The 23,163-nt window shown below is 36.6% G+C and overlaps 1 protein-coding gene across 2 annotated transcripts in view; it reads left to right on the plus strand.

Annotated features, from left to right (window-relative positions):
* The window catches only part of ITCH (itchy E3 ubiquitin protein ligase), a 159,933-nt gene that overhangs the window by 36,838 nt on the left and 99,932 nt on the right, over nt 1–23,163 (plus strand). For both annotated transcript variants that reach the window (XM_036748660.1, XM_036748661.1), the window contains exon 2: nt 12,839–12,929. In XM_036748660.1, the coding sequence (XP_036604555.1) occupies nt 12,860–12,929 (70 nt within the window). In that variant the 5' untranslated portion in view covers nt 12,839–12,859. The remainder of the gene's footprint in view (nt 1–12,838; nt 12,930–23,163) is intronic.

Genomic DNA, 23,163 nt, shown 5'->3' on the forward strand with positions numbered 1-23,163 from the left:
CCAGTACCAAATAGTTTTGATGATTAATGCTTTATAATAGATTTTTAGATCTGGTACAGCTAGGCCACCTTCCTTTGCATTTCTTTTCATTAATTCTCAGGACCTTTTGTTTTTCCAGATGAATTTTGTTATTATTTTTTTCTAGCTCTGTAAAATAATTTTCTGGTAGTGTGATTGGTATGGCACTGAATAAGTAGATTAATTTTGGTAAAATTTTTATTTATATTGGCTCAGTCCACTCATGAGCAATTAATATTTTTCCAATTGTTTAGGTCTGACTTTATTTGTGTGAAAAGTATTTTGCAATTTTGTTCTTATAGTTCTTGGGTTTGTCTTGGCAAGTAGACTCCCGAGCATTTTTGTCTACAGTTATTTTAAATGGAATTTCTCTTATAATCTCTTGCTCCTGGATTTTGTTATTCTATAACGTATGGAATATACACTCTATAACGTATAGAATATACACTCCATAACATATAGAATATACACTCTATAACTTATAGAATATATACGCTATAACGTATATTATATACCCTCTATAACGTATAGAATATACAGTCTATAACATATAGAATATACCGTTTATAACGTATGAATATATATATATATATAGAGAGAGAGAGAGAGAGAGAGAGAGAGAGTGTAAGATATACCATAGATGTTATACTAAGATATGCTATAGCTACTATAAGATGATTTGTGTGGGTTTATTTTGTATCCTTCAACTTTGCTAAAGTGGTTAATTATTTCAGGTAGTTTTTTAGTTGATTCTCTAGGATCCTCTAAGTTTATCATCATATCATTTGTAAAGAGTAATTTTTTTTCTCCTATAGTACAGTATTGAATATTGGTGGTGGTAATGGGCATTCTCGCTTCATGAACCCTGATCTTATTGGGAAGGCTTCTAGGTTATTATCATTACAGATAATGTTTGCTGATGGTTTTAGGTAGATACTACTTATCATTTTAAGGAAAGCTCCATTTATTTCTATGTACTCTAGTGTTTTTAATAGGAATGGATGTTGTGTTTTATCAAAGGCTTTCTGCATCTATTTAGGTAATTATATGATTTCTGTTCATTTTGTTATTGATATGATTAATTATGCTAACAGTTTTCCTAATATGGAAGTAGTCCTGCATTCCTGGTATAAATCCTACCTGGTCATATTATATGATTCTTGTGATATTTTGCTATAATCTCCTTGCTAATATTTAAAATTTTTGCCTCAATATTCATTAGAGAAATTGATCCATACTTTTCTTTTTTGCCTGGTTTAGGTATCAGCATAATATTTTTATCATAAAAGGAATTTGAGTAATACTCCTCATTTAGTTTTTTTTCCAAATAGTTTATATAATACTGGAATTAATTGTTCTTTAAATGTTTGGTAGAATTTACTTGTGAGTCCATTTGGCTCTGGGGATTTTTTCTTAGGGAACTCATTGATGGCTTGTTCAATTTCTTTTTCTAAGATGAAGTTATTTAAGTATTCTTTTTCCTCTTTTGATAATCTGGGCACTTTATATTTTTGTAAATTTTCATCCATTTTGCTTAGATTATCAGATTTATTGGCCAATAATTAGGCAAAAATAACTCCTAATAATTGCTTTAATTTCATTGGTTGTGAATTCATCCCTTTCATTTTTGATACTGGTTATTTCCCTATTACTATTAACAGCAATACTGTTCTTTTAGTTCTCCAGTCGGGTAACCTAAGTGTTCTTCCAAATTCTTCACTCATATTCTCTCCCTGTATCAAATCTGTTGCCAAGGCCTGTGAATTTTAACCTGGTAACATCTCTTGCATATGTGCCCTTCTTTCCTTTGACACTGCCACCAGCCTGGTATGGGCCATTTGTTGTGTTTGTCCTTTGTTTTTGAAGAGGACCACGGCATCAGGGAAATGATGACATGATTTGCAGTTGACTATGATTTGAGTGAGGGAGGACTGTGCAAGGTCACCAGCCTCACTTTTTCCTCCAGAGCCATCTGGATCCAGTGACCATCATCAGGATGACTGGAGATGGCCCAGGATGCAATTGGAGACCCTGGCCCTTTTAGGCTTAGGCCTTTCTGTGTCCTCACTTAAAGTGAGGTAATACCTATTCAGTGAATAGGACTCTTTTAGAAGTGAGTCAAGTGATGGCCCCTTTAATTAGAAAAAAAAATTAGACTGGGAGGGGAAGACCCTCAGGGTTGCTGTTCCAAGGAGAAAGTTACCATTGACATTCACTGTAAGCCAGGAGGGCCCAAAATACAGCCATTAAGTGGAGCTTGGGCAGAGACCTATTGTGGTCTATTGTCATTTTATACTTGGACTATTGCAATAGCCTGCTGGTTGGTCTGACTTTCACAAAATATTCTTATTCCAATTCATCTTCACTCAGCTGTCAAAGTGGTCATACTAAAGAACAGGTCTGACCATGTCACACTCTTTATGCTCTCACCAACTTAGTAAACTCCAGTAAATCTCCCCTGTAGGCTCAACTATAGAATTCTCTGGCTTGGAAAGCCCTTCATGCCTCCTCCCATCCTCCTCATCAACCTTCCTGGCTTCTTACAAGTCCCAGCTAGAACTCTATTTTCTACTGGAAGTCTTTCCCAGTCCTTCTTAATTCTAGTGTCTTCTGTTGATTTATCGTGTCTATGGCTTGTTTGTAAATAGTTATTTGCATTTTGTCTCCCTCTTTAGATTGTGAGCTCCTTGAGGACAGTGACTGTCTTTTATCTTTTTTTTGTATCTCCAGCTCATGAAGAGTGCTTGACACATAAAAGGCCCTTAATAAAAATGCTCATTGACTGACTGATGGACTATTTTATCCTAGAAGCCATAGGGAGCCATTGAAAACTGTTAATTTGGTATGGGCATGGTCAGACCTGTGTCTTCTTCAGTACTTCTTGCATCCATCTGTAATTTAGTCCATATGGGTTCTTCTTTCATTGGTGAAGCTTGTAAGCCCTTCTAGAACTTATCTTTGAGAGTTGCTGTGGTCTCACTTTTGATCATGCATTTGCTAAGGTGCTTATGAATATCTTTTGAATTTAGTTGACCTGATCCCCAGGCAACAGGGACATATAGTCTAGAGAGGCATAGTGAAGAGTGAGCCAACCTTTGAGCTAACCCAGGTCAAGTTCTGCTGCTGAGTTGTGGGTAAGGTTCTGTGACCCTGGTCCAATCATTCAAACTTGCAGTTTTCTAGGTGACTTTGTAAAACTCAAGTTGCAGAGAAGGTGCAAATGCATTGGTAGAGTTTCCTTGCCAGGGTTTCCTATATAGAAAAATCACAGAACCAGTCCATATCTTCCATTACCAGGCATATATTTTAGGACCTGCCAGAGTTTATACTCTACCAACGTAGCCTTCCAAGAACCTAGGATCACCTCTGTTTCACATTGAGGCACCAGAGTAGGACTTATTGAAAGGGGGCTGTATCAAAGATAAATTGGAGAGAAGAGAGACTTCTAGTCATGTGACCAAAGGGGCCTATTATAATAGTCTAGGCTTTAGGTGGTGCAGCTGTGGATGCAGTCCTGGGCCTGGAGCCACCATCTTCCTGATCTTCAGACCTGACCTCAGACCCTTACTAGATGTATGACCCTGGGCAAGTCACTTTAACCCTCTTTGCCTTAGTTGTAAAATGAGCTGGACTTGAAGGAAATGGCAAACCATCCAGTATCTTTGCCAAGAAAACACCAAATGGAGTTACTAAGAGTTGGATACAACTGAAAAATAATGTGCCTGAATTAGGAAAATGACTATGACAATGGAGAAAAGAGATACTGTGGAGGTAGAATTTACAAAAAATTGTTTACTGATTCGATGTGAGGGTTAGGGAGAGCATAGAGTTGAAGATGGCTATGGGATGATGAAAATCTAGGTGTCTTGAGAAGATGATAATGACCTTGATAGAAGAAATTTAGGATGTCTGAAATAGAGCTGGGTTTAGAGTAAAAGATGTTAACTTCTTTTTTGGACATGTTGAGTTTGAGATACCAGTAGCATCCAGATGGAGGTGTCCAGCAGGCATTTGGAGGTGTGTGACTAGAGTTCAGAAGAGAGATTAGAGCTAGATCTTGTGGATTTGAGAGTCTTCTGTTTAGAGATGTTTGAACCCATGAGATCATCTTGGGAGATATCCACACTTAAGTGTTGGAGGTAGATGATGAAACCACAAAGGATTGCTCAAATAGGTAAGACAAGAATCAGGGGAGAGTAGTGCCATGGAAGCCTTGCTGAGAGTCTTCGAGAGAGGGAGGGTTTGACCGACAAAATCAAGGAAGATTAGATTGGAGGAAAGTATGGGATTTCGGACTGGAGATCATTGGTAACCTTGGAGAGAACTGTTTTAGTCTAGTTGTGGGGGTGGAAGCCCAATTGTAAGGTAATGGATGGTAAGCAGTTGGAGGCAGTGAAGTTAGACAACTCTTTTAGGAGCTTGGTAATGAAAGAGAGAAAGATATAAGATGATAGCTTGAGGGATTGGATAGGGTTAAGTAAAAATTTTGATAAGGATTGAGGAGAACGGGCATTTTTGTAATAAGTGGTAAGGAGGAAGTGAGTAGAATTTCTATAGTTCTTTATCTTTTGCAACATGTTGGCTCATCAACTGTAATTATTTTCTGATTGTTTATGCTGTCAAGAACATTGCAAGATGAGATGACTAAGTATCTCATGGAGTGATTCTTTTTGGCAGAATCCTTGTGCCTACTCTTTTATTTGCCTCTTCAAAGAACAACCTGTGAGCTATCTTTTTATTTAAATGCAACTTCTTTGTTCTCTGGTTTCATTTATATTTATGTTAGGTATATCTATATGGATGTTGCCCATTTCCACTAATGTGTATCAACTTGTAGGCCTTTGGACAAAAATCTTCCCAAAAGTTAAATTGCTAGGTAGTCTTAAGTAGGCAGTTTAAGAATTGTGTGATTCTTAGTACCATCTATCTTCTTTTCTGCCACTTTGCTACTACCATCACAGCAGAATGGGTGGAGCAGCACACAGGACTACAAAATTTCTCACCTAGTACGTTGGTTCCCATTTAAAGTGGTTTTTGGTTATAGTCCAAGAGGTTCCTGCTAAAATTCTTTAACAGTGCCTTCAACAAATAATTATTGAATATTACAAGTAGTATATTAAATTACACTGGGGATTCCACACATTTTTGTTGTTGTGGATGAGAGGAATTCAAAGAATAAAAAATGTTGGGAATCACTGATGTAGTGTCTAACATTCTTTGATAAGCCTTCCTGTACTTAGGCTGGTCCTCAGGAAGCAGATTATAGTCTGTTGCTGGACCCAGCCTTAGAGCCTTCTCATTTTGGTAGTTTATTAAACCTTCACTCCTCTGGAATAGAGCCCTCCACACTTGATGAGGCATCAAAGTAGGACTTTTGTATATGTAAAATGAATTGAAAAACAAAACATTCATTTTCCTGTGCCATAATTCATTTTACCAAATAATTAAGTTTCCAGGAGTCCAGTCTTTAGAATCTGACTTAAATGTGTAACTTTAAGGTATGAGAAAAGAGAGGGAGCATTCATTGGCTGTATCGTATCATCTGATTTATTATTGACTTTCTCTGGAGATGAAGTGATCAATATATTTTTAATAATTTTTTAAAAAGAAAAATGCTTCTTTTCTGATTCAAATTTAGACTAACACTGCCCTATTGGAAAGAATTTAGACTGGCCCATTAGGTTGATGCTCTTTCCCATTCTGCAAAAACCTTTGTTTCAAAATTTAGCTTTTACTTATTTTCAATTTAGTTCCACAGAAGAAAAAGCTGATTAGTAATTTCTCTTCTTTTAAAGAACTTGCCAAATTTTCATTTGAAATAAGTGTTTGATTATAAATTGGTTATTAATTAGAAGAGGACACTCTTCTTCCATGGGGATATAATAAACTCTTTTAAAAATGTCTTTCCAAATTTAGTAGCTATCCCTAAAGGCAAGCTGTCATTATACAAAACAATTTTAAAAATAATTATACATCAAACTATAAATTCCACTTACTGTGGTATAAAAATACACATATATTAGCTTAAATAAAGTGACAGGAATTTTTTTTTGCTTCTATTCTGGACCAAGACTAGTTCAGGCTAGTCTGTTAGGTTAGGTTCAGCATTAGGATGAAGTTAGACATTTGTTAACCATATGTCTTTTAATAAAAGGAAGTTTACTGAGCAATAGCATATAAAGGATATACAGTGCAGAATATAATGTTGGCTTATTTGGCACAGGTCCATTCGTTTCTTTGCTTGGATAATATGCCAACAAGGGTGTGATGACCCACATAGTAGTCAAGCCTCATGGGCACCCACTCATTATTTGTGTATTGAGCTTATATGCTTTAGGCACTTCACCAGGAAACTACAAAAAAGTTCAAGCCTTAATCACCTTGGCCAATTAGCTATTAAGGATGTTTGCTTAAACTTTTTAGGGGAAAAATGAGTCTAAAAGGACCAACCATCTTTTTGTTAATGGTAGATGTTATTCCTGCACCATCTTATCCTTTAAAATATCCTAAAGGTCTGAGTTCCTCACATAACCTTAGAGCCATAAATCACAAGTACTAGAGAGCCTTGGTCTGAAATTGGAGGAGATAAAAACACCCCCCCCCCCAAAAGAAAGAACAGTCCCTGAAGGAACTTAGTGAACCAAGATCAGAAATTCCAGATTTTACCTTTCCCCTTCAGAAGCGTTCCCAGATCTTAATAATCCATGTTGTAGGCAGAGAGTGGTTTGCAATGGATCTCCCATTGTAAATAGTGACAAAGTAAAAGAGCAAGACCAGTAACATCAGGACCACAATACGCGTGATGATTTTGGCACAGTCATCAATCCCCATTATGGATCACAGAGCTTCCCCCAATGCTTAGAAAGCAAGGCTTCTTCAAATAATTCCACCATCTGGTCCAAATCTTTCCTTGGAAGATTTTGTTTAAGCAGTCTTGGAAAGAAGAATTACCAGTGGAGGTAACCTTGAGTCTCCCTGGTTCCTCCCAGTGATCAGAGACCTCCAGTTCATCAACTCTGCACTGAGAAAAGAAAAGATTGACAAGGATGACTGGGAGTGTATATAAGCAGCCTGCCCTTATCAGCTGAGTCTTCTTAGAGGTTGGATCCAAGAAGCCACTGGACTGGAGAGGCCTTTCTATATTCCTAGGGTGGTGGATTCATCACTCATGACCACTGGGAAGTAGTATATCCGACTCCAGTAGTTGGACATGATGACAAAGATGTTTGAAGAGTCCATTTCATTGTTAGGCCAGAGTTCCTCTTCCAAGCCCTTATCCTTGGGCTGAGAGCAGTTATAGGATTGACTCTGGGTGCTGTCCTAGAAGGAGTGTGGAAGAGATCAGCAAAGATCTATGATGGGCTTTATTCTCCTGCAGCCTATGCTGCCTATTACATTGTTGCTTCCCTGTGCACTCAGTTGGCTTTGGATCAGAATGAAATGAAACATTATATAACTTAACAAAAGGAAGTTTACTCAATAGCATGGGAAGGATATTTGACAAAGATACAGTATTATTTCACTTAGGTGGAGTTGCCTTGCTTTGACATTTAAATGGTGGTGAGATATGAGTATTAAAGACTTACATGGCAGGGAGGAAACCTGTTAAGCCTGAGTGGTGCAGACTATTTCTGTCTTAGGTGATGAGAAAGGAATGTCAAGAGTTCAAGTCTTAATTAGCAGAAAAAATTAGCCTTGCGACAGGTTGCTGTTTGTCCTTCCTTCTCGAAGAGGACTGTGACATCAGGGAAGTGATGCCATGATGTGCAAGTGAATTGGATTTAAGTGAGGGAGGGCTGTGCAAAGTCACCAGCCTCACTTTCTCATCTGGAGCATCTGGGTTCCACTATGGCCCAGGATGCAGTGGGGGACCTTGGCCTTTTCAAGCCAAGGTCTTTGACAGTTCTCAGTTTAACTGAGGCAGTGCCCATTCAGTGATTGTCTTTTTTTTTTTTTTAGAAGCGGGGAAGGCAGGGCAATTGGGGTTAAGTGACTGGCCCAAGGTCATACAGCTAGTTGAGTGTGTCAGATGTCTGAGGTTGGATTTGAACTCAGGTCCTCCTGACTCTAGGGCCAGTGCTGTAATTCACTGAGCCACCTAGCTGCCCCGAAGTAATTAAGTCTTAATAAAAATGAGGCAAAGAATGGCCTCTTAAAAAAAAAAGGGGTCTGGGAGGAGAAGACCCTCAGGGTTTCTGGTGAAAATGGAAACAATTGTTATTTACATTCATTCTGGCCAATCAGTGCCCAAACAGTGACTGAGTAGGGCTTGGTCTGGGACCAGAGTGCTTTGGGGTTAAGGCTGGTCTTGAAGAGAAAAAAATGAATTATTTAGTTGTTAATACATATCATGTATTATGTTATTATTTATTATTTGGTTATTATTTAGACTTTTTGTAAAAGTATCTGAAAGAGATGTAAAACTGTTGGTATTGGTAACAGGATTTTCACTGAGCCAGTCTCTTACCTGAGAATGGTGAGACAGTGGGCCAGAGACAAAGTGCCAGTAATCAGGTAGCTATTTAATTAGTTTCATTTTGAGGAACTGATTTGCAAATCAGGAATTCTCTTGATCAGAATTCCACCTTGCTGAAGTGAAGACAGATTTTATACATACACAAGTAGGAAGGGAGGGGGGAAGTTGGATTACAAACAACCATTTCCAGGGCCAGAGTGGTTTCCCACCACCTCCCCACAGATCCCACACTTACCAAGGTATAGGTGTTCTGAAGTTCTGTGGGAACGGCATTGTTTAAGTCTTTGGGGATCATTACTTGGTGGCTCACAGGACTAGAGTTTTGTGACTGGAACACGTTCTACAGCCTTTGATTCGCTTCACTTCAGGTACACAGCCACAAGGATGTCAGTGACTGTGGTCTTTGTCAAAGTTTGATCGATCATTTTAAGATGTGTTGTAAGTCTGACTCAAGCTAGAAAAGGCAGCCCTGAGAATCAAATCTATTAGTATATTCATTACACATATATCAATTATAATTAAAATCATAATTCCGCTGTATTCTTTGATATACTGCTCTCTAATAGAATCCTACCCAAAAGTTATTATTTGAAGGAAAAATGACCTAGCTCTACAAAAATCTTAATAGTAACGTTATTTGTATCAGGAAAAAAAAAAGGTAACTACTGCTATGTCCCAAATATTGGGAAATTGTGTAGACAATTTGGTATGTGATTGTAGTGGAATATTGAAGATTTTATGATTTGGTTTATAAAACTTGTGGTTTCTATACCCACACATTGTACTGTTAAAAATATATAGACCAATATTTTATGATAAAAATGTTTTACAGTTTTAATAGTTATGTGAAAAAAATTTTAACAGTTTTTAAAATTTTGAGTTGCAAATTCTCTCCTTCCTTCTTGCCCCTTCCCCCTCCTTGAGAAGGCAAGAAATTTGACTTTGATTATACATGTGAGGTCATGCAAAATATATTTTCATATTAGCCATGTTGCAAAAGAAAACACAAACTAAAACAAAGAAAAAAGAATGCTTCATTCTGCGTTCAGAGTCCATTAATTCTCTCGAGGTAGATAACATTTTTCATCATGGGACCTTTGGAATTGTCTTAGATCATTGTCTTGATCAGAATAGCTAAGTTTTTCACAGTTGGTCATCCTTACATTATTGCTGTTACTGTGTAGATGTTCCGGTTTTTTTCACTTCACTTCACTTTTCACGAGTTCACATAAATCTTCCTAGGTTTTTTTGAAATTATCCCACTTATCATTTCTTATGGCATGATAGTATTCTATCACAATCATATACCACAGCTCATTCAGCTATTCCCCAACTGATGACTGTCTTCTTAGAGGTTGGATCCTCGATGTCCAATTCTTTGCCATTCTGTGTTAAACAGATATATTTTATCAACTGAAGCAAAATTTATCATTTTGATAAACTAAAAAATTCATCATTCACCAGTAGTCAACATAATAAGATTATTAGGTTACAAAGGCTTATTTTAGTGTACATCACAAAATAAGTCTGTTAACTATACTCATTCAGATGAAATAAGAATAAATATATCAAATTTGGTCATGGCAAAATGGGTCCCTTATAGTTTCATTTTTAGAAATATCTAGATCTTTATGAAATACTATGAGAATTGCTTATGTTGGTCAGTCAACAAAAAAGGGAGCAGAAATGGAGGAAGCATGTTATTTTTAAAAAAAATTTATTTAGTTTATAACATTCAGTTCCACAAGCTTTTGAGTTTTAAATTTTCTCTTCCTCCCTCTTGGTGTTCAGTCTGTTACAGGCTCTCCATGTACATTCATATTAAACATTTTCACATTAGTCCTGTTGTAAAGAAGAATTATAACCAATGGAATGAACCACGAGAAAGAAGAAACTAAACAAAACAAAAAAGAGAGAGAACAAATAGTATGCTTGCATCTGCATTCAGACTCCATAATTCTTTCTTTGGATGTGGATGGCATAATTCTATCATGAGCCTTTTGGAGTTGTCTTAGATCCTTGTATTTCTGAGAAGAGCTGAGTCTATCAAAGTTAGTCATCATACAATGTGGCTGTAACTGTGTGTAGTGTTCTTCTGCTAGCCGATTATTTTGAAGTCTAGAAAGTCAGGAACAAGACAGGAAAGGGAAGAAAAGAAGGCCAGCCTATATTCCTTCACAAAAATGGAGGTTTCAGGAGGAACTCATCAATAGGAGAAAGAGGGTGGAGGGATATTCTGTGGTGAGCAGCCTGCAGAAGTGATAGCATGTTCCAGGGCAAGGAGGAGCCAGGTGCTGAAGGAAGTTCCAGGATGAGACAGAAGAGTAGAACCATGATTTTGAACTCCAGGAAGTTGAGATGGGCAGAGGAATGAGCATGATGTGAAGAAGTAGAGGTACTAAATATGGCTTTTCAGTTAAGAAGACCAGCCAATTCTATGTCCATAGCATCTATCAAAATTCATTCCTCTCTCTCTCTGTTCCTACTGAAACTACCTTAGAATTAGGTACTTATTAACATTAGACTAGACTATGGTCAAAACCTTCTAACAAATCTTCCTGCCTCTGATCACCTCCAATCTGTTCTTTTGTATGCTTCAAGACTAATCTTCCTTATGCATAGATTTGATCATGTTGTTCCTTCTCTCAAAAACCTTTCAGGGGCTTTGAATTGGGTAATAATTATATTGGAATCCCTTTGCCCTTTGTATTCAGTGCCTTCTGCATTATGTTATCAGTCCACTTTTCCAGCCTTTTATGTGATTCTGTTTCACGCACTCTTGTTGTTGTTCATTCAGTAGTGTCTGACTCTTTGTGACCCCATAGACTATAGCACACCAGGCCCTTCCATCCTTTGCTATTTCTGAAGCCTGTTCAAGCTCATGTTCTTTGCTTCCATGACACTAGCTATCCATCTCGTCTTCTGTGGTTGCCTGCTCCTTTTGCCTTCAGTATTTCCCAACATCAGGGTCATTTCTAGTGAGTCCTGTCTTCTCTTATGTGGCCAAAGTATTTAAGCTTCAGTTTTTGTCCTTCCAGTGAGTAGTCTGAATTAGCATACTCTTTGCTCCAGTTAAATTGGATTGATTTTTCTTTAGCCTGTACATTCTTACATTGATGCCTTTTCCATTGTTCTCTATTCTTAAACTGCCTTTCTTGCCTCTCTTTGCCTATGGAATTGAAACCCATTCTTTAGAATTCCAACTCAAATGCCACTTTTTCTTTGAAGCTTTCCCTCATCCCTTCTGTAAGAAATTACTGTCCATCTTGGATTTCTCATAAATAACATTTTGTTTTAGAAATCTCTAATGTGCTTACGTATTAATAATGTGTTATTATATAACATGCATTATAAAGTATCTATGTTTGTGACTTATTTTCCCTCTAAAATGTAACTGTGAGGACAAGGGAACGTGTCTTAAACTTTTCATCTCTTCTAGGATTTAGTACCATATGTTGTACAGTGTAGGTGCTTAATGAGTGTTCACTGAATAAATGAATCTTTTGATTATTTAAGTCAACATGAATTATTAATTGTACAAATTGGATCTCATCTTAACAGACTCAGTGAAATAAAAATTGTTTCATTGTATACACATGTAGTTGAAAATGGAAATGTAATGCTGAAGTGTGCAGCCAGGGCTGTTGTTTATAAATTCAACTACTTGGTTTTCTGTTATTGTTAATGGACCCTAGCCTAACCATCCTCCTCTTTTTCCAATTTTTAAATCATTTGCTTTCAATCCTACTTCTATCATTTTTATGGTTCTCAGAGGAAAGTACTTATCCCTTTCTCCATTCAAACTTTTGTAAAACATGTTGAAGAACATCTTATATTGCATTCAGGTATAGGCATGCCCTAGATATTGTTGCCTCAGCCCGATGTTATTTTGCAATAACATTATTAGTACAATATAATGAAATCCTTCTGAATATAGTTTGAATGGTTATTGAAGACGCGAATTGGATGGTTCACCATGACCCAAGTTAATACTAGAGCCCTGTTTGGCACTAACTCACTTGAATTTCCTCTAACATTGTTTCATTTAATGTGAGTTTTGGAGGAACCAATTAAAGAACTAGCCTGGTAGGCTTGTACAGTTATGCCATGCAAAAACAGCTTTGAGAAAGAGATTGACTACTACATGGATGAGGACTTGTAAGGGATCTCTTCTATGGGTTTTTTCATTTAATATAATTAATTATAACTAGGTCAGCAAAGAATAATTACTCCAGGCCATCTGCTAGGACATGGAGAATAGCCTTTTTGGTGCAATTATGATGCTGTTTATTAAAATGAGATTGTGTATGATGATGTTTAAAATGTCTCCTTTGCCACATCTAGGTCCATAGCCCAGTTGGTGGCATGTCTGGCAGTAGTTCACGGTCAGGGTCTGTGGGGGGATTGACCATGAAATCACAACTTCAAATCATTGGTAAGTCTTTGAAAAGATAGTCATTTACTTTTTTTCTCTAAGTTGAAAAATAACATTGAGAGAAGAATAATTTGCCTCTTCTACTTATTAAATGTTTTTAAGGTATAAATCGTGTTTAAATTGTAAAAAGGCTGAAAATCATTTGTGTACATGTTACAGCTTCCTCAACTAGATTGTAAGCTCCTCCTGGGCAAGGGTGACTCATGTGTCTCCATATTTCTAACAGTACCTAATAGAGGGCCTTCTGTGTGATAGATATTTAGGTAAATATTTGTAGATTGGCCTGTTTCTTGTTGAAGAGTTTAACTTATTGTTTCCTCTACAATAGTTTAAAACTAGTATGAAAATACATTTACAATAAGATTTTGTTCCTCCATTAACTTGCAATGTGACCTTGTGCAAATGCTGTTGATTCTTCCTCTGTAATGTTTCATTTTTTTTGCCCATTGAACAATCCTAGTTTACATCTTCATCTTTTCGTAGCATTTTGCCTGGATCCCTACTTGGCACTGGCTTCCTTGTTTCCTGTTTTATTGTAAACTTCTTGAGGATAGGGTCTTCTAGAGCAGTAGTGTCAAATTCAAATAGAAATTCCCAGAATGCTTCATGTTGATCTAGCAAGCCACAAATTAACATTATTCATCTTGTATTGTATTTTTATTTTGATGAACATTTCCCAATTACATTTTTATTTTTTCATAATTTTTTAATTTGTCTTCTGTTTTTTCAGTCATCATAGTTATCCCAAGTATCCTGCTCCCTCTTAGAGGGGCATCCCATATGGCATACAGTATTTTTTAGAGAGGAAAAAAACCCCAGGCCAACAGATTGATATATTGAAAAGGTCTAAAAATATGTTGTGTGTATAACACCTGTGGATCTCCCACCTCCACAGCGGGATAGGTTGGGGATGTCCTCTCATATCTCTTCATTTAGTTCTGGTTGATCTTGGTTTTTTTTGGGGGGTGGGGCAGGGCAATTGGGGTTAAGTGACTTGCCCAAGGTCGCACAGCTAGTACATATGTCAAGGGTCTGAGGCTGGATTTGAACTCAGGTTGTCCTGACTCCAAGGCCGGTGCTCTACTCACTGCGCCACCTAGCTGCCCACCAATTCTGGTTGATCTTTATGATTTTGTTACCTTCATTGTTGATTTTTTTGGTTTCTAGTCCTTTCCATTTACATTGTCGTAATTATTGTGTATATTATTTTCTTTGCTCTGCTTACTTAACTCTTTATCAGTTCATATAGCTCTTTATATGCTTCTCTGTATTTATGATACACATCATTCTTATAGCATAGTAATAATACTTCATTACATTCATGTGCCATAATTTGTTTAGCCATTCCCTAATTGATGAGCATCTATTTTGTTTCCAGTTCTTTGTTATCACAAAAAGTGCTATCATAAATATTTTGGTATATATGGGGATTTTCTTCATATTGATGACTATTTTTGAATATGAGCCTAGCAATAGAATATCTGGGGTCAAAGAATATAGAGACATTTCAGACACTTTATTTAAATTTCAAATTGCTTTGCAAAATGGTTGCACCATATCACAGTTCTACCAACAGCATATTAGTGTAGCTCTTATCTTACAACCATTCCTACATTGACTTTTGCCATTTTTTGTCATTTTTGCTAATCTGTAGGGTGTGAGGTGAAACCTCAAGATTGTTTTGATTTGCTTTTCTCTTATTAGTGATTTTAGAGCATTCTTTCATGTGATTGTGAATACTCTGCAGTTCTTCTTTCGAGAACTGTTTGTTCATATCCTTCTACTACTTATCTGTCCCCAGTTACATTTTAATTTGGTTCTGGTGCCCTCAAGCTGCCCTGAATTTGACACCTCTGTACTAGAGAGACACCTTTATGTGTTAGACTGATAGTCTTGGATTCAGGAAGGTCTGGACTTGAATACCCCCCTTAAGATACTTCTCATGTGATCCTGGGCAAGGCACTTAGTCTTTCTCATTCGCAGTTACAATATCTGTCACATGCGGATATTAATAGCACCTGTCTCCCAGGGTTATTGTGAGAATCAAATTGAGAATGTATGTAAAGGGCTTTATAAATCTTAAAGCGCTACATTGATGTGAGCCTTTTATGATGATGATGATGATGATCCACCCCCAGTTCCTACCAGTTCTTTGCATCAAATAGATGCTTAACAAAGGATTTTTTAAAGTGAATTGAAGAGTAGGAAAGAGATTTTTTTTTCTGGACAGATTGTTGAGATTTGGTGACCTTGGATAGGTGGGTGGGATCCATCCCCTCAGGAAAGGGATGAAAAAGAGGGAGATGTTTTCACTTCTTCATGGTCTTTAAATGTCCTTTATTAAGTAAACTGCTTACAGTAGATGTGATTCGTAGTGCAGAAAAGGTTAGGACCACGCGATTATCTCTAAGGACTCTCTCTCTTTTTTTTTAATTGATTTATTTTTAGTTTTCAACATTCACTTTTATAAGATTTTGAGTTCAAAATTTTTTCTCTTCCCTCTCCTTCCCCCTCCCCAATGGGATCTGTAATCCGATAGGCAATACTTGTACATATTTCCACATTCGTCATATTATAAAGAAAAATCAGAACCAAAAGAAATGTCATGAGAAAGCAGAAACAAAAAAAAAGGCAATAGCATGCTTTGATATGCATTCAGACGCCGTAGTTCTATCTCTGGATGTTCATAGCATTTTCCATCTTTAGTCTTTTGAGATTGTCTTAGATCATTGCATTGCTGAGAGGAGCTCAGTCTATTGAAGTTGGTCATCACACAATGCTGTGTATGATGTTCTCCTCGTTTTGCTCACTTCACTCAGATCAGTTCATTTAAGTCTTTGCAGGTTTTTCTGAAATCTACCTGCTCATCATTTCTTATAGCACAATATAGTATTCCATTACATGCACATACCACAACTTCTCCAGACACTCCCCAATTGATGAGCAGCCACTCTATTTCCAATTTTTTTGCCCCCACAAAAAGAACTGCTATAAATATTTTTGTACGTGCTGGGTCCTTTTCCCTTTTTTATGATCTCTTTGGGATACAGATCTAAAGTCTCTTCTAGCACCAAGATACACTGATTCGTTTTCCTCTCAGCTGTGATCAAGATACTGCAGGAGAAGATGGGGTCCAAGATGACCCTGTGCACCTATACGTTTCTTTGTTGATCTGGCTAAGTTGGCCAGAATAGCTTTAGGTTGGTTACTCAGGTTCTAATCCTGAAGCGTGAGTGATTTTTAAGAAATAGGAAGTTTAAACTAATGAATGTTGCACTGAGGTGATGGTTTAGTAAATGGAGCCTTTATCTTTGTATAGGTGGTTGGGAAGATTTTATTTTAGCTTTGGAAATACCTTCAAGAAGCTTTTTGGCAACAGCAGTGTTTATCATTCATAATATTTATTAGTGCATTTCTCCATAATTATTTTGTATCAAAAGCTCAATCAAAAGAACATAGTAATACATATATAATATTCTGTTTAACCTTATATAAATATCACCAAACACTGCAAAAAAAGTCCTCAAAAGTCACTAGTAATGATTCATTAGAAATGCTTAAAAACTTTCAGTGACTTCTCATTGCCTGCAGAAGTGGTCCCTAACCTGATGTTACTAGTTCATCTCTAAGCTTTAACCATGTAGATGAATGCGGAGGTATTGTTAGTGCTGGGAGGACAGGGAAGCCAAATCCTTCTTATCTGTAAAGGGAAGAGGGAAGGAAGTAGTTAGCAAACTCCTGCTCCTACTCATTTCCTCCTTTTACCCCAAGCTGCTAAATGAAAGCACATTCCTGAAAAAGTCAAATTCACTCTTCTCCCTTTTGTACATGTTAACCCTGGTCAAAAACTGTTTCGGAGGTTCTCAAAGGTTATTGTTGAAGAAATAAAGATTTTTCAGAATTCATTTTAATTTTTGAGTTATTTGTGTTCAGACATTAGAGGATAGTGGAGTATAAGGAAATGACTGACTTTGATTTTCCCCCTCTGGCACTTAAAATTTATGGCTATAGACAGATCGTTTTACCTCTCTCAGCTCCCCTTTCCTTAACTGTAAAATAGCAATAATACCTATAGCACCTGGTAATGTGGGGATCAAATGAGATAATGTATATAAAATGCTTTACAAACTTTAAAGTGTCATATTAATTTTTAGTCACTATTATCCTAGAAAATGTCATTTGAATAATTGGTTAAATATAAAATGATAGCTAAAGTTTTATAAAATAGAACCGTATAATTAGCTATTTCTCTGTGCCTTAAAATTTGAGGATTCCTACATTCTTTTAAAAAATTCTATTAGAAATTTCCTTTTATCCTTAGATAAAATAGCAGAGATTATTTTAATTAATATTACTACATATGTTTCCTCAGCTATCATTGATTATACCAACAATAAATTGTAATTTTAATATCTCTGTCATTGAGAATGATTGTCTCACTATCCTTGCCTTGTCAGCTTTCCTTAAAAATTTGCTTTTTCCCCGACTTACCTATTTCTGTTAGGAGAAATAGTGCCATTCACTCAGTTTCTCTGCTCAAAACCTCAGGCTGTTTTTCATTTTTCTCTCCCCCTCACCTCCTACTTCTAATTGATTGCCAAGTCTTATCAGTTCTACTTACGTTATTTTTTGCATCCATGCCTTCCTATTTCTACTACCACTATCCTATTCCAGGCCTTTATTGCCTTATTTCCCACTTAAGGCTACTCAAGTAACCATCTAATTAATCTCTCCATCTCTTTCACATTGCTGACATATGGGCAGCTCTTGTTCACTCGATTTAAAGCTTTTCGATGAGTTCCTGTCACTCACCAAATAAAGTTCTTACTCAGCCTGGCAGTTGAGCCATGAATAATCTAGTACCACTGTGTCATTTCAGCTTTATCTCACTATACCTCACAGTATACACTAAGTGCTAACTAAATGTGACTACTTACTTACACAACCTTGTGCTTTCCTGGCTTTGTACCATTGATCATGATATTTCTTATGCCTACATGTTTTTCTTCCTCATTTCCAACTGTTGAAATCCTGCTCAGCCACCTGACCTAACTTTTAGTATCACTTCCTTCATAAGATCTTCCCCGTTTTTCCTTTTCTCAAACCTCAAGAATTATTCTTCCTCAAGTAGGATTTTGTTTCTACTTCTTTATGCAGTTGTCGCATTCATTTTTGTCCTTTAATTACTTGTTGGGGTATTCATCATTCCTCTTCTAGATTATAAAATCTAATCCAAGAAGACAGGATAGAGACCTGTCCTTATCATGGTATCTTCCTCAGCATATGGCACTGTGTTATGCACATAGTTCTTTTTTTTGTTAATATTATTTTTATCTTTAGAACATTCAGTTCCACAGGTTTTGGGGTTCCAAAACTTCTCTCCCTCTCTCTTCTCCCCCTTCCCCCCCAAGATGGCATGTAATCCAATGTAGGTTCTATGTTTACCTTCACATTGAACTTATTTACATAACAGTCCAATTGTAAAGAAGAATTATAACCAAATAATCGTGAAAATGGAGAAACGAAACCAAAAAAGAAGGAAAAACAAAAGAAAAAGAGCAAATAGTTTGCCAACATCTTCATTCAGACTCCATAATTCTTTCTCTGGATGTGCATAGCTTTTTCCATCATGAGTCTTTGGGGCTGTCTTTGAACCTTGTATTGATGAGAGGAGTCAAGTCTGCCAAAGTTAGTCCTTACAGATACCGTGTGTCTGTAATTGTGTATATTGATTTCCTGGTTCTGCTCCCCTCACTGAGCATCAGTTCATATAAGTCATTCCAGGTTGTAATGAAGTCCGTCTGCTCCTCATTTCTTATAGCACAATAGTATTCCATTACATTCATATACCACAATTTGTTTAGCCGTTCCTCAATTGATAGGCATCCCCTTGATTTCCAATTCTTTGCCACCACAAAAAGAGCTGCTATAAATATTTTTGTACATACTGGTACCTTTCCCACTTGTCTGATCTCTTTGGGATATAGCCCCGGAAGTGGTATTATTGCTGGGTCAAAGGATATTTATATTTTTATAGCCCTTTGGGCATGGTTCCAAATTGCTCTCCAGAATGGCTAGAGCAGCTCACAACTCCACCAACAATGTAGCAGTGTTCCAATTTTCACACATCCTCTCCAGCATTTATTGTTTTACTGTTTTGTCATGTTTGCCAATCTGACAGGAGAGAAGTGGTACCTAAGAGTTGTTTTAATTTGCATTTCTCTAATCAACAGTGATTTAGAGCATTTTTTTCATATGACTACAGATATCTTTAATTTCTTCCTCTGAAAACTTGTCTGTTCATATCCTTTGACCATTTCTCATTTGGAGAATGACTTATATTCCTATAAATTTGGTTCAGTTCCTTGTATATTTTAGAGATGAGTCCTTTATCAGAGACACTGGTTGTAAAGATTTTCTCCCAATTTTCTGCTTTCCTCCTAATCTTGGTTGCATTGGCTTTGTTTATACAAAAACTTTTCAATTTAACATAGTCATAATTATCCATTTCGCATTTTGTAACGCTCTCTGTCTCTTGTTGGTCATGAATTCTTCCCTTTCTCATAAATCTGATAGGTAAACTATTCCTTGCTATCCCAAATTGCTTATAATATCAGCCTTTATTCCTAAATGATGAACCCATTTTGAGTTTATTTTGGTATATGGTGTAAGATATTGGTCTATGCACAGTTTTTGCCATACGATTTTCCAATTTTCCCAGCAGTTTTTGTGAAATAGTGAATTCTTAGCTTAGAAGCTGGATTCTTTGAGTATATTGCTATGGCCATTGACTATTGAATTAACTCAAAATAGCAGGTGAATATTGGGCAGTACAGGGTTAGAGCCTTGCCCTGTGATATCAAGAATAATATAAAATCTATATCAAGAAGATCATGTATTGCAAAGTATCCAAACTCTTCAAGGTTTAGATAGGATGGAGGTAATGTAAACTAGTAAGAATTGTATAGGATATAGTTTGTTGATGCATCTGTTCCACAGAGAAGTATATGTATATTTCTCCAATTGAAAAGGGCTAAAATTCATTTGAGGTCAGTTATTTTCATAGTAGATAAATAGAATGACTAGATGAGAGGTTTGAAGGGTATGAGTTTATTAGGATGGTATTAGTTGTGCTTAAGAATAAAATTTAAAACTAGAGTTTTAAGAAAAGGAATAAGAAAAGTCTTTTTTTTGTTTTCCTGTAATTTGCCAGAAAGTTCAGTCATTTTTCAGTTGTGTCCAACTCTTTGTGACCCCATTTGTTGTTTTCTTGGCAAAGATACTAGAGTTGTTTGCCATTTCCTTCTCCAGTTCATTTTACAGATGAGGAAACTCTCCCAAACAGAATTAAGTTGCTTGCCCAGGGTCACACATCTAGGAAGTATCTGAGGCCAGATTTGAACTCAGGAAGAGAGATCTTCCTGACTTCAGGCCTGGGACTTAATCCACTGTACCACATAGCTGCCCTGGAAACAGAAACATCTTCATTTATTTAGGGTATGGTAGATATGTAAATGAACTTACGTAACATGCCACTTTCACTCAGGAAACATTTAAGTGCCTGCTATGTGACAAGTACTATGCTAAGTACTGGGGATACTAATACAAATTTTTAAAAAGGCGGTCCCTGCCCTTAGGGGCTTACAATCAAATTATGGGAGACTATTCACAAAAGAAAGCAGAAAAAGTGGGTTAGGTGGGAAGGGGGAGGTAGAAGGCGGTAATGATGTAGCATTCTAGAGAAACAGTGTAGCTGGTGAGAAATGTGTAGAAAAACTTTTGAGCCTCTTTAAATAGAAGCCCTACCTCATTTCTCAAATATGTAGGGAACTGAGCCAAATTTATAAAAAAAAGAGCCATTCCCCAGCTGATAAATGGTCGTATCATATGGATCAACAGTTTTCAGAAGCAGAAATCAGAACTATCAGTAGTGATGAAAAAATGCTCCAAATCACCTAATAATTGGAGAAATGCAAATTAAAACAACTCTAATGATACCACCTCATACCTATCAGATTGGCTAACGAGGCAGGAAAAGAAAATGACAAGTGCTGTAGGGGATATGGAAAAATAGGTATGCTGTTGGAGTTGTGAACTGGTCCAGCCATTTTACAGAACAATTTGGAACTATGCCCAAAGAATATAAAATAGTGTATCCCCCTTTGACCCAGCAAGACCACTGCTACGTCTGTATCGCAAAGGGATCAAAGAAAAAGGAGAAGGACCTCTGTGTACAAAAATATTTAAGATATAGTCGTCCCTCAACATTTGTGGGGGTTAGGGGCGCAGGACCCCCACAAATGTGAAAAGCCATGAATAACTCTAGGCCCCACCCCTTTATTTTTAATAATTCTAATCATATTTAACACACAAAACAAGTAAGACAACACATTGCACCCATAAAAAAGTTGCAGTTTCTACATGAGAGTGATCAGAATCTCTACAGCTTGGCGTAGCTGCAGCAGCTGCTTCACAGAGTTACTTCTCCTACAAAAAGCACAAGATAAAAGAATCAGTGTGGGAGAAAATCAGCTGACTGAGTCTAGATGGTAGAAAGACAAAGAAGAGGCGTTCCCAAAGTGAGTGCTTAGCTTGTAGTTTTTTAGTGCACTGAAACTCCTAACAAAATTTAGTTTATAATAAATTTATATATCTGTACTTCTGGTAGTGGATGATAAAACAAATTAATAATATACAGTATTTATGACTTATTAAATTTTTTTTTTAGTTTTCTTTACATGTATATGTTGTCTGCATTTTTAGCTGTACACTGCAAATCTTCAGAAATTCTCATTTAATTATCAGAATAACCAAAACCAGGAATGTGAAACCTGTGAATATCAAGAGATGACTGCAACTTTTTTTGTGTTGGCAAAGAATTGGAAATTGTGGGGGCTGCCCATCAATAGGGTGATAGCTGAACAAGTCATGGTATATACTTGTGGTAGCATGCTATTGTGCTATAAGAAATGATGAGATGTGAAGTGAAGACTTATATGATCTTTCATGAAAGAGAAGTGAACAAAACCAGGAGAAACGCTGTACGCAGTAGCAGCAATTTTTTGACAGTTCTTTATTTTATTTTACCAGAACAGAAATACAAAATAGAAAAAAGAGACAAAAATATATTATAAACTTAAATATTAAAACTTAAATATAAAGTAAGAAAGAAAAAAAACGTGTCACATGCATAGCAGAACATAGAAGATTCAAAATATGTAACAATAAATTTTCATTTCAAGAAAGCCTGTATGATAAATAATACACCTTGTGTTGAGAATTATCCATCTTTGCTTCCTTCTATTTTCTTTTGTTCTCTGCTGAGCACTTTTTAACTTTGTTCTTTTTTCCCCCTCCCCCCTCCCCCCCAGAAGGCTACAATATATTTTAGATGTTTCTTGATATATACATACACATACAGATATACACATACACTTATACGTATATACATATGTATATAGATGTATATTTTCCCAAGCATACTCTACTCCTGCTCTTTGTTTTTTTTTCATATTTCTACATATCTTTTGTTTCCTATCCCTCCTGCCTCCTCTACTTCTACCCGCTACATTGCCTTCCTATTACTTGCCTACCCCACCCCGCCCCAACCACCCTGCCCTCCTATTACTTGCCTTCCCCCCTCCAAGGATCCCTTCCCTATCCTCGAATTTCCATTGATCTGAACTCCCTTTACCTATTCCCTCATTCTCCCCTCTAAAAATCCCTCCCTTGTCCTCTCCCCCTCACTATACCCCTACCATTTTATTTCTTCTAAATTTAGAAGACTTTTATACTCTTCTAAATATATATGTATTGTTCCCTTTTAAACCCATTCCCGATGAATGTAGGTTACCAGAACTACCAGCCTTCCTCCTCCATCTAAATCCTCTGTATCCTTTCTTCTTCTTGCACCTCTTTTGTATAAAATAGTTACTGTTTTTAGCTGTTTCTAAATAGTTTTACTTTTTAAATTCATATCATAGGCTTATCTCCCTCTTTCTTATGAGCTCGATAATTATTAATAAGAATGTTAGACATACGTTTTACATTTTATGTTATATAAAAAGTTAAGCAGTCTTTTCTTATGAATTCTTTATATTAAAGTCAGTCTTTGGTATGTCCCTTATGTTTCTTTTAGTTTTTGTATGTCAAATCTTCTACTAAGTTGGGGATTCTTTTTAACAAAGTCTTGAAAGTCTGAGGGTTTGTCAAATGTCCATTTTTTTCCATTCAA

Source organism: Trichosurus vulpecula, chromosome 3 (genome assembly GCF_011100635.1).
Source record: "Trichosurus vulpecula isolate mTriVul1 chromosome 3, mTriVul1.pri, whole genome shotgun sequence".
NCBI lineage: Eukaryota > Metazoa > Chordata > Mammalia > Diprotodontia > Phalangeridae > Trichosurus > Trichosurus vulpecula.